The following is an 11,667-nucleotide window of genomic DNA, read 5'->3' as shown; positions in this document are numbered from 1 at the left end:
TTGACAAACAGGGACCATGCGACGCTCATCACGACAGGGTGAAGGAGAGACTGACGCTGGCGAGAGGGCAGACGGGGTCAAATACGACATGAAGCGTTCAGGCTTTGGGATTTTGGCTCATCAGTCTCCCGGACGGAGATCACAGAGTCCAGCAGGAGATGAGGGTTTGTCGAGAATTGCTGTGTCCATCTCACATCCCTCGCCCATGTTGTATTCCCATTTGTTACCTGTTCTGCCGCTGCTCGAATTGCAGTGTTTACTGTTGACTGTTCGCTTCTTAATGTCTGTCCGTCTCAGCTGGATGTGCGTGTGATGAAAGGTGTGTCCGTGGCCGGTCATGGGAACGTCGATGTGGACAAAGGCAGGACGCACGTCGCTCGATTGGGGCATCTCGCCATCGCCACCGTTTACGCCGACAGATCGCCTGCGAAAGGCCGCGGTACGGCCGCCGGCGCAGCCAGAGTGCCGTGAACAATGCCCTTCCCCGTAATGAGAGCGGGTATGTCTTTCGGAGTAGGACATACTCCACGTTGACCCGCCGTGTCACGATGCCTCCGTCATGTGCTCTGGGAACTCTAACTGGTACGGATGGAGTGCGTGCTCGTTCACGTCTGCAGGTTGAAGAAAGGAAACGACTCTGTCCCGTACAACTCTGGAGCGAACATTGCGAGGAAACAGCGCCATGTTGTCTGCGGCTGCCTTTGCATTATTCCCGGTGCAATCATCGCGATTCGATGGAATCATTGCATACGGACGTCATTGTTTCTCTCTTGTTCTTTCGCTGTTGTACATGATACATTGCCACTTCATGCCTGTTCACGTCACGTCCGTTGGCCACACCGGCTCAGAGTCAAGCGAAATAGACTTACATCCCGAGTCCAGGGTACCAGATCGCTTCCCTCCCACGGCGCGCTGTCCAGCTAGGGTCTGGGTGAAGGCACACAGGGGCGCCGAAAGGACTTGGGGAAAACAGGCTTTCTCTCTGTGTGGATGTGGCGTGTGATATGGGTGTGACGAGACGATGATGAGGTGTGATGGGAGGTGATAGTCCGCACATCGCACGGTGATCTCGGCAATGGCAAGAAACCTCTCACCTGGCCTTGGTACATGAGGAACAACCGGGTGTGTAACAACCTAATTCTCGGTGAGCAGAGGACGAGATGCGAGCCTGTGGCTGCGTGTTCATCCTTTGGCTATGTGGAACTGGAAGAAATAAAAAAAATAAACATCAAAATGGTACAATTAAACAACCACCGAAATCATACAAAGGGAAGAAAGAAAGAAAACTAATTCGTACACAGACTCCTGACCATACAAACCGGCAGCCCCTATTTGCCTCTGCATTTCCGTTGGTGCCGCGCAGGCTGGGGACGTCGACACCCAATCCCGTATCCCACAAAGGTGGTGCACCTACAGCGCTCCATCTTGATTTGAATGGGAAATCTGAGACATTTGGAATCCCCAACATACGTCCTCGAGCAGCTTATTGGCCACAGTGCAGTAGCAAAATGGTCGCGCACTGCCTTGGTCACGAGAAACAAACGGTTCACGAGTCCTCTCCCGACGCGCGACGTGCGCAACACATCAAAAGCAACTGGTGACGAGGCATGCTGCATCCCTGCCTTTCGTAATGACGGACCACGGGGCCTCGGATTGCGTTTTGACTCAGCATCACCGTCAACGAGACAAGTAGATTAGCAACCTCCTATGCTTGCCAGGCCGAGAGTGACATCAAGAGGACAAGACGAGGCACCATGGACGTGTGGGACATTCTGCCAGACAGGTGCTTGGTACAAAGTTCAGTTGACATCTGATCGTAATATGGGTGGTCTTGTTGATGCCCACAGTCTCTATTGACAGTTATTTGTCCAATGTCATCTTTGTGTAAATGAAAAATCAACGAGCCCAAGACAGTTGACGTTCTGTTGTATCTGTCGGCATCCGAGGTATAAAGTAGGAATACAGATAGACGTGTCCAAACCAGATCCCCCCCCCACCACAGCGTGCAGTGTCTAGTCAATCACCATGCCCTCTGCCGGGGCGGGCGCTGCCGCTGCCGACCCTCGCGCCTTGAGTAAAATCTTCGTTTTTGGCCGTGCGGCAGCCGCCGAGGACGACGACGACGCCGAGTTGGCCATGGCGCCGGCCTCGGATGCAGCAGCTGCGGCCGCGTTGGCCGAGGCGGCAGAGGCAGCGGCAGCGGCAGTGGCAGCGGCGGCCACAAACGCCGCCACCTCGGCCGCACGGGCTCGTGCATCGGCCTCCTTCTCGGCAGGCGGGCGCGTGTCGCTCTGGCAGCCGGGGCAGTTGTGCACGACCTCGTGGGCAAACACGTCGCAGTCGATGCAAAAGTGGTGGCCACACACCTCACACGCGTAGCGGCTGCTCTCGCTGACGCCCTTGAGCTGGTTGTTGAGGGCCGCGGCGGCCGGGTCCGTGGAGGCATCAATCTGGGCGGCGCCGGCCGTCCCCTGTTGCTTTTGTTTTGGACGGCCACCGGCGGTGTCTGCGCCCGCATCCCCGGACCTATCCTTGTCGCCGGCATCGGCATCGGCATCGGCATCGGCATCGGCATCGGCATCGGCATCGGCGGCCGCTTGCAGTTCGCGCAGCCGTTCGGGCGGCGGCAGGTCGGGAAAGGGCACGAGACAGGCGTGGCAGGCCGTGGCGCCGCGCTGGCGCACGGCGGCCGCGGCCGCCACCCAGGACACGACGGACCAGTTGCGCAGCGGGAACAGATGGTGGTAGGAGCGGGCCAGATGCGTGGAGAGGATCAGCGTCAGGCCGCAGGCAGGGCATTCGGCGGGCAGCCGGCAGACCTTGGTGCGGCAGCGCGTGCACGCATAGCCCTCGCGCACGGGTTTGTTATGGCAGGCGCACACGCTGAGACCGCCGCCGCCGGCAACGTGGGAGTCGGCGATGGCGCGGCTCGGGAAGCCCATCATGAGCAGGCTGGCCGGGTTGCTCTGGGCCGCGGCCGCTGCCGATGTCGCCGCCTGGGTGGCTGGTGGCGTAGTCGCCGCGAGAAAGAGCTCGCGGAAGTGCACGTCGTGCAGCGCGACATTGTAGGAGCGGTCGTCGCCGCCATTGGTGCGCGTGCAGATCTCCGAGCAGATGGCCACCTGGGCGGCCAGGCCGACAATCGACACGCGAATGCGGTCGGTCAGGAGAGCGCCAATGGTGTCGTGGATGTCGCCCGGGTCCGACGAGAGCAGCGCGCCAAAGATGACGAGCACCTCGCGTGTGCCGTGCGAGGGCGTGTGGAACAGAGCGCCGCGGCACATTTCGAGCGCGTTCTGCAGGCTGGGGTGGCCCTGGGGCTCGACATTGTCCCACTCGTGCAGTTTTTCGAGGTGCTCCGCCGGGTTGCCGCCCATGTCGCTGACGCGCAGCGCAACGCCGTCACGCATGGCGATGATGGCGAGCTGCGAGATGGGGTTCTGCTCAAAGTAGGCGCGCACAAACGTGGCCGCGCAGTTGAGGGCGACGCGGTGGCAGGAGGGCAGGTAGTCGCGGGCAGCCATGGCGATGCTCATGTCGAGCACGAGAACCATGTGGCGGATGATGCCGCGCTGCAGCGGCGTGGTGTCGCGCAGCACGCGGCGGCGCTTCTCGGCGGCCTCGAGCAGCTCGATGCCCACGATCTGGCCGTCGGCAGCCTCGACGACCGTGTCCCAGGACCGTTTGACCGTCTCCCATGACGCCTGCTGCTTCTGGCGGGTCTGCTTTCGCCGCGTCTGCCGTTGTCCCTGTCCTTGTCCCTGGCCCGGGCCTTGACTTTGATGCGGCCGGCCGTTGCTACTAGGACCGCCCGGTCGTCTTGGAGCGTGCGTGCCTGGTACTTGCAGGTGCCGTCCATGACGCTGGCCGGCTGGCTGACGGTCCTCGCCTCGCTCCAGTGTCATATAGTGGTCGTCACCGCCGCCATCGTCGGACTGGTTTTCCACGTATTCACCGTCCGAGTCTGCCATCTTGTCATCAACTCGATGGGGCTAGGGTTTCGAAAGAGAACAAGTGTCGGGGCTCGGTCGTCCTCGGTCGTCCTCGGTCGTCCTCGGTCGTCCCACCAGCGTACTATATCCAGCTCCCTGTCAACCCTGTCGAACAGTAAGTTCCCCCTCCCCTCGGACGGAGTGGGGAGGGCGAAGGAAGGGAGAGGGAATGACGGGAAGGGGGAAGGGGGAGAGAGTCGAGGCCTGACAGTGTGGCAATTGCTGGATGTAAAAGTGACAGACGGCAGTGAGCAAGGAATGTAGTTGAGAAGTGTGACGCTTCTACAACGTATGCTTGAGATGATCGGCAGCGGAGAGCTTCTTTCGCTTGGTTTCGATTGAAGGTGACGTCGAGCTCGACAAGGGCCGTCAAGTAACACAGCGTCGGGTTCGGTAGTCGATGGTAGATAGGAAGGCCAAAAGTCGAACAGGAGGTGGCAAGTTTAGTTCGGTTGGCTGTCTTCGTCATGCAAACGAGGCTGCTGGATAAGATCCGTTTGGTGGTGGTTTGGAAAAGAAAATGTGGAGGTTCGCCTTTTTGTCCTTTCCCCCAGCGCTCTTAGCTCACCTGGCGCTTCCCCCCAGTACAACGTTGTGCTAAATGTTCCACCAGAGCCACTCGTAGCCTTGCGGTGGCAACTTTCAGCCAATCACAGGCGGCGCGCCGCGTTCATCTAGTCACTCAAATACTGTGACATCACGCACGACCTTTTCACAGCTACAAATACGAACCAGAGTTACCACCATGGCGAGCCAGTATTGCTGAAAAGCTGTCGGTATATATTTTTCTATGAGGGTGTTGGACTCGACTCGCAAAGCGAGACCAACCTAGTCCAAAAAAAGGGTATACTAAAAATCAACAAGTGCGGAAAACATATACAAAACCATAAACTCAGATAGCCAAAATAGACTCAAGAACTCGGGCATTCCGCCGCTGTGAAGGCCCAATATCCAAAAGCCCGTCTCGTTTTGTCTCCTACCGAAGCACTTGCTCGGTCGAGCGCTGAACACTCGCTCAGCCGTTGCAGTGGTCTGTTCAACCAGACGGGATGCTCTCCCACGACGTCGAGTCTTTGTCTTTTGCGGTTGTGTGAGGAGCTCGGCGCAGTCTTCACCTCGTCCTCTTCCCGTCCGGTGACATGTATTTTCCTATTCTCCTCTCCTCCGCGGTTGCAGTTGTTATCGGATGGGGTGAGGATTGATTAAACATCCGGCAAACCTGCGAGTAATGGGAATGACCAGTCACCCGTCACCCGTCCCCTCGTCGTCCAAAAGCCAAAAAAAAGATCCCGATTTCGCGCCCCGGGGCACCATGTCTGTACTCGGCCCCGTTGATATGTTCCGTTAAAATGCCAAACGAATGTAAGAAGTGGTAAAATTAATAGCAAGATCGAGATCGAGATCAAACCCAAGATCGATCAACACCCGAAAAAAGGAGCGCGCAAGAAAGAATTAGGAAGCCAAAACTCCCGACACCGGTTTGCCCAAAAGATCGTTTGCTGCGTTACTGTGATGGTTCAGGACAATTATGTGTAGGAAGGGGGCATCGGCCAGTCGTCCTCGGTGATGCTGGACCAGAAGATCCAGACCATGACCACAGACAGCAGGGTGAAGAGCGTCTCAAAAAGCGCGCCGTCAATCTTGCCATTCGTGCCCGTGCAGATGTGTGGGCTGACGACGTAGTTGAAGATCTGGCCCAGGGCAAACAGGATCGCGGCAGCCGTGAGGTACAGGAGCGGCCGGGTCTCGCCGAGCACGCTGAGGACCAGGTAGGCCTCGAGGACGAAGAAGGCCACGAGGAAGATCAATGGCACCAGCTGGTAGAGCACGTAGAGGGCAATGTTGCGGTTGGTGCCGTCGGGCGGGCCGTTGAGGGACGAGTTGAAGTGGCCGGTCCACTGGAAACCGGTGTCGAGGGCTATGTAGCCAGTGCCGATGAGGAGGATGAGGGCCGTAATCGCAGCCAGGCCAAGCGAGAGCGGCGTGCCATCGTCAATGATCTGGTAACCGATGATGGCGTTGTACACGAGGATCCATGTCGTTGCGATGATGAAGCCAAGATGAATGCCGGTGAATGCCTGTTTTGTTGTTAGCACCGAGATGGGATCGAAACTTGGCAGCACAGAGCAGGACTTACAACGCGAACGGTGCCGCTGAGCGGGAACTCGCCCACAGTGAAGATTTCGCAAATCTCAATGATGATGTAACCGAGCAGGAACAGCTGCATCTCTCTCCGCCCGACAGCTGCCTTTTTGCGGTCCGACCGCAGTAGTAACAAGACAGAGACGAGAATGGCGATACCGGCCAGGATAATGGAGCCCAGATTGCCCAGTTTCCGGCCACCGCTGAGGGGAATTCCCGTCAGCTCACAGCCACCCCATGGGCCAGTCTGGTTGTGAAACGGTGAGAGCACATTGCACACTGGTAACGTGGAATCGCGACAGAACCTCTGTGAAAGGACAGGTTAGACGCTGGTTCGCCGCGCGCACGCGCGCACGATGAGAGGGTGAGAGATGGACAAGATAAGGAGCTTACGTCAAAGTTGCCGAATTGTGTAGAACCCATTGCGACGAAATTCGTGAGGTCGCGCAACGAGACACTGCGTGTATGGCCGACAGACGGCGAGAGAGTGTGTGTCGAGATGGAACGTTCACGCTCTTGCGCAGCACAAGACGCAGTTCTGCTGGTCGGCTCGCGAGATCGTCGGCGAACGCGCGTTGATGTGAAAAGCCGAGTTGTTTAATTAAAAAGCAGAGTGCGAGTCCGACGAGGCCAGATTGTAGACGTCGAGGAAGCAAACTGACTGGAACAATTCGCGTCTGAGCCTCGTTGCTAGAAGCTTTGTCTAGGTCCTGCTGCGTTGCGAAACGAATCGGAAGATACAGGGCGGAGGCGGCTAATCTAATTGTTTGATCTGTGACGCGTGGTGAGAGAAGCCGTGCGTGTAAGACTGGAGATATCGAGTCGAGAGACTGTCGAGTCCAACAATAGTCGTCGATGTCGCCGATGTCGTCGTCTTTTGTGTTTCGTGGCCGTTCCTGTTCGTAGGCTTAACGGTGGTTGTGTGTCTGCTCGTGGTCGGTCGCCCGAGTGACAGAAGCTGCTTTTGTCCTTTAATTTGTCGCCGGGGCGCTGTTATAGGTGTCGAGGGAATATCAAGGAAGATCACGCCGTGGGGCGGGAATGTCCAGAATCCAGAAAGTAGACGAGGTATGCGTTCGCTCGTGAGAAGCGTGTGGGAATGAGATAATTATGCTTTGTGGGAGGAATGACGGGAGGGAAAGAACGGAGGGAAGGGGAAGAATGGGAAGGAGGGTGTGGGTGTGTGAAAGAAAACCGAGAGAACAAGGAAGCGACGACAGGGAAAAAAGGACGGGCAGCACCTAGGAAAAGAGGAAAAGCCCCAGCAACGAGCAAAACTAAGGTACAGGCACTGTGGAGCCCTCTGCCCGATCTGCTAATTTAAGTGTCAATGCTCACATTTGGGGGAAGGAAGTGGGCTAAGTGAGGGAAGGAGTGTGGGATCTGGGGATTCTGGGCTGCGTGTTGGCCCAGAAAGGCAGGAGCAACACAATTATTACAGGCAAGAGAGGGAGAGAGGCGGGCCGCAAAGGAAAGACCATTACGGAACGGAAGCTGTTCACATGGACAACGTGTAAAATAGTGCTGGCCTCGATCGAAAATGTAGACGGAAAGAGAAGACTGGACGGAAGCGGCCCCAATTGCGAGCATCGTCGCCATCTTGCGATCGCCAGCCACCTGCTTGACCTACGGAGTAGTGGCCCAGGACGTCGCACAAGCCGCGGGAATCAGGAAATCAGGAAATCTCATTTTAAGGCTTCTGAGATGAAGGATAAAGTACTCGAGGAACAGAGCATTGCCACACTTCACTGGCAGGTTTTTGCTGTGCAGAGTGTAATGAGTGTAATTAATCGTACTCCGTACAAGTTAGTGTTCACGACCGTCTCGCCAGACTTGTTTGATGCTCTTTCCCTCTCCGCTGTGCCTGGCCCTGCCACTTATTTTTTTTACAGTGGACCCGCTTTTACATCGGCCCCACATGCTATTTCAGGTCCATGATTGGCCCTGCGGCAGGCTGCCCCTGGAGCCATTTGCTGGTTTGGGTGGGTACAGGGTGGCTGCCAATCCTGGCTTGTCCCTCTCTAAAAACGGCGCTACTGGAGTCTTCAATTGTGGCGGGTGACCGTCGCTCCTGCCTTCGGCAGAGAATGGCTGAATGGCTTCGTCGAGAGTGGCTGCGCAGAGGGCCGAAACGGAGACCACGCTAAAACGGATACGAGGAAAGCAAAATACGCTGGAGGCGACCAATTTCCTTGCCAAGCAGACGGCCGTGGCAATGGTGCGATTATTTCGCACTCGCTGGGCACCGTCTTTGAGGGCAATGAACACCGACTGCTTTGGGCCCAGTATGGACACGATTATCGCCTGACTGGAATGTGGCAGCCTCGCAGCGTCTGCTACGTCGGCCGCAAGACCGTCGCCCTGCTCCTGAACGCTGAAAACGGCTGCTGCCGCGCGATGTTGTAGGCTAAGACAAAAGCATAAGTCCCTGGGAATGAGAAGCAGTTGACAAAAGCGCCATCGTCCATGTGTTGTTTTGCGAGCACGGGAGCTCACTTTGCGGCACGCCACGTCGAATGCGCTTTGGGTGTCGACATCTTTCCGTGTGGTGGGATGCAAGGCCAGGCCAACTGGTAATGGTGGCATCTTGCGCCGAAACGGGAGCTGTGCTAATCGATCACATCCCTTGGGCTGCCAGGCAGTCCGGGCCGGCTGGGTCTGTGGCTTGCACCAGTGAACCTGACTATGGGTACCTGGCTACGCTGCTGGCCGCTTGTGTTCTGCACGAGGAACGATGAGCTGGACGTTTGGCTCCTTTATCTGGTCTTGTCCGTTTCCATCTACAGCCGCAAATTGAGTCGTCTTTTGGATCGCAAGACGGAACGGCACTGAACCACGAACCTTGTTCCTCGTCCCGCGATCCGTGCTTCCATGGTCCGATACAATGCGGCGCATTTCATCGTGACCAAGGAGAACATAAGGAGTTCATTCTGTATCGTGCACCGCGTCTCCCTTCTTTAATATCACAATCTAACTTACTTTTGTTTCTGCGATTGCAATCGAATCTCTCCCCCGCTGGGCCTGTGCCGTTTGCAATCCCATGCAATGGCGATCCCTCTATGATACAGCCAATATCGGCATAGATCCTGCTATATTTTGCACCGCATGGAGCACAGGGCATATTTTTCGTACAAGAGCCAATACTATGCACTGTGGTGTTCTGTTGATAGTGGTATGTCGTGTATGTTATTGACTTTATCGGGCAGACCGCACCACCGCACAGAAAAGGTTAACATTAGAAGTAGCTCTGTCATGTCTCACGTTATTGGTATTCTTTAAAGATCAACAAGAGGCGTCTCCCAACCTCTTTCGTTAAGCAAGGGACTGTTATGCACTCAACAATCAAATAACAAACAGGGAGCCACTGTCGAGTATGTTGTAGCCACAGACGCATGTGCGTATAAGTAAACCTCGTAACGCGGAGAAGAGTGAAGACATACGACGTTGGACTAGCAAATTTGAGAAAATCTTGTGATGAACGAATCTTTTGAAAATATGACCACGGTCGTTGATAATTCACTAATTCGTGTAGTGCAACAGCGCTACAAGGCGAGACGAGGAATTGGCGAAAATCGAGACTGGGAGCCGCCTCAAAAAGCACCCGAAACGAGATGATGTTAATTTGCGCGGCTCGTGGCAAGGGAGAGGATCTGGAGAAGAACCAGAGGAGGCAGTCACAAGCGCACTAGAAATACTACAATCTCGGCATACGATTGGCCCAAAGGAGCATCGTCCTCTTCCTGCTTTCATTTCGCGTGGCATCGTTGACCCTCCCTGTGTCGGCGCCCTTCTCTGGCCTCACACATCCAATTTCCTTTTCGAGAGAGGCAATGGGCATTGGCTTTTTTTTTCTTTGCAGTATTAATCATTTGTTTTGAAACGACTTACCCATGCCATCTCAGGCTTTGCAATTTCTGGGCTTTGGACCCCTACAAACAAGATCGAATCTAGGCGAAAGGTACCAGGGTATGGACGTCGTGCATGATCAAGTATTCTGTATGGGACTGAAATTGAATTAGATCAGACCAGGAGAACCTCCGTTTTGATACAGCCTCGATGGCCTGCCTCGTCCTCGACTTTAAACGTTGTGCCGCCATCAAAGTAACTTCACCATTCCCCGTCATAAACGGCGCCCTGAAACACACCAAGAAAGGCGTACTTCCACAATGGCCCCTGGAGTGTTGAGAAGCAAATACCTGTCTCGGCACCATGGTTGTGTTCCATGCTCCGTCGCTCATCATGCACCGCATTTGGGACACGAAGTCAAGCCCGTCTCACGTGTGGCTGTGCAAAGGATGCTGCTGGATGACGACTCTATGGTCGCATGAGGCTGATGATGACTCGTTGCCCAGTGAGCGGCGTTTTCTTTATTCGTAGTGTTGCCTTCTTGGCCGCTGTCCTTCGTCTGATTCTTTTTATAGAATGCAACAGCAGCCGTGCAGCATGAGTCTCATTGCGAAGACAACCTGTCGGGGAACTTTCCTCTGTAGTTTTCCTAGCCTGGTCGGCCGCGGTTGTCTGCTACAATATGCACCTCCGAGACCAAGCCACACACCAAGAGAAAAGCGATTTGGGCACTCGGCGAGGCCTCGTATCAGGCGATCACAAGCATCTCTTGTGTAGTGGTCAGTATACGGGCTTGTCACGCCCGGGACCCGGGTTCAATTCCCGGCGAGAGAGAGTTTTTGACTGTTCCTTTTGCCCTGGTGCCATTTGGAAAATCGAAAGGATTCTGGTCATGCTAGGCTTCGCCGATGTAGCGCGCTGGGCTGCGAATATCGTTGTCTGCGGGATAGGATGGGATGGGCTGGTCCGTGTCCTGTTCGGCCCTCTTTTTAAACTCGCCAAGTTGCCCAAGGAACCACGGACAGCAGCATCGATCTGGAAATATACTCTTCAAAGGCAAATGCCAGGAAAGGAAACCTTGCCGCCTAGCATTGTCCGAACAACGAACCGGCCCGCGGGCGCGAAGAGGCTCAGACGCAGCAGCTGTAGCGAAGCTGGGTCCCTGTTCTTCGGCTATTGAGAATAACCGGCAAGTCGTCCTGCGTCCTGTGGCCCCAGTGGCGGACTGGAAAGCCTGCGATAGAGGGCAACAAAAGGCTGAGAACAGCCGGTCGGTTCTCGTGAATCGTGAAAAGGGAAAGGCCCGGTGCGGGGGCCTCCTGCGCGATTCTGCGCGCCTGCCCTGGCAGGTCGGCACACCACACCGTTTTGATCGTGCCTTTTTGGATAGCGGCGAACCCACCCCCACTGGTCTGGAAAAACGACAAAGACCGGGAAGGAACTACGTCATCCGGCAACTTGGGACCAAAGAGGCGGAAGCCGCGAACGAACGTCGTCCAAAACGCACTCGATAACACGTGCCCCGTGTTTTCGGGCTGAGGGAAACACTTTGTCGTGTCTGCAGCCGCGACAAAACATGCGCCTTCAATCGTACCTGTTCCATTGATTCTCAGGGACCCTCGGCTAGCAAAAGAAAAACACAAAAAAAGTTGATCAGACCCTGGGCAGTTTGCCTCGCGCCGCGTTG

The 11,667-nt window shown here is 55.8% G+C and overlaps 2 protein-coding genes and 1 non-coding gene across 3 annotated transcripts; 1 reads left to right on the top strand and 2 right to left on the bottom strand.

Moving 5' to 3' along the window:
* Positions 1 to 2,012: 2,012 nt before the first annotated feature.
* Positions 2,013 to 3,971, bottom strand: SPBR_03924 (transcription initiation factor TFIIH subunit 2; the record flags this gene model as incomplete). Its single annotated transcript, XM_040762212.1, has 1 exon — positions 2,013 to 3,971. The coding sequence occupies one exon, from the start codon at positions 3,969 to 3,971 to the stop codon at positions 2,013 to 2,015; it is 1,959 nt and encodes a 652-aa protein (XP_040623222.1).
* Positions 3,972 to 5,518: 1,547 nt separating this feature from the next.
* On the bottom strand, positions 5,519 to 6,557 carry SPBR_03974 (uncharacterized protein; the record flags this gene model as incomplete). The annotated part of the gene is made up of 3 exons (XM_040762262.1): positions 5,519 to 6,070; positions 6,130 to 6,441; positions 6,528 to 6,557. 3 exons carry the CDS (start codon positions 6,555 to 6,557, stop codon positions 5,519 to 5,521), a joined length of 894 nt encoding a protein of 297 aa, XP_040623221.1.
* A 4,188-nt stretch (positions 6,558 to 10,745) lies between these two features.
* On the top strand, positions 10,746 to 10,814 carry SPBR_09460. Its single transcript has one exon. It is a non-coding gene; the product is annotated as a tRNA-Asp (tRNA).
* The last annotated feature ends 853 nt before the right edge of the window (positions 10,815 to 11,667 follow it).

The sequence above is a fragment of the Sporothrix brasiliensis genome (assembly GCF_000820605.1).
Source record: "Sporothrix brasiliensis 5110 chromosome Unknown Cont12, whole genome shotgun sequence".
NCBI classification, from domain to species: Eukaryota; Fungi; Ascomycota; class Sordariomycetes; order Ophiostomatales; family Ophiostomataceae; genus Sporothrix; species Sporothrix brasiliensis.
This window is presented reverse-complemented; position numbering and strand designations above follow the sequence as displayed.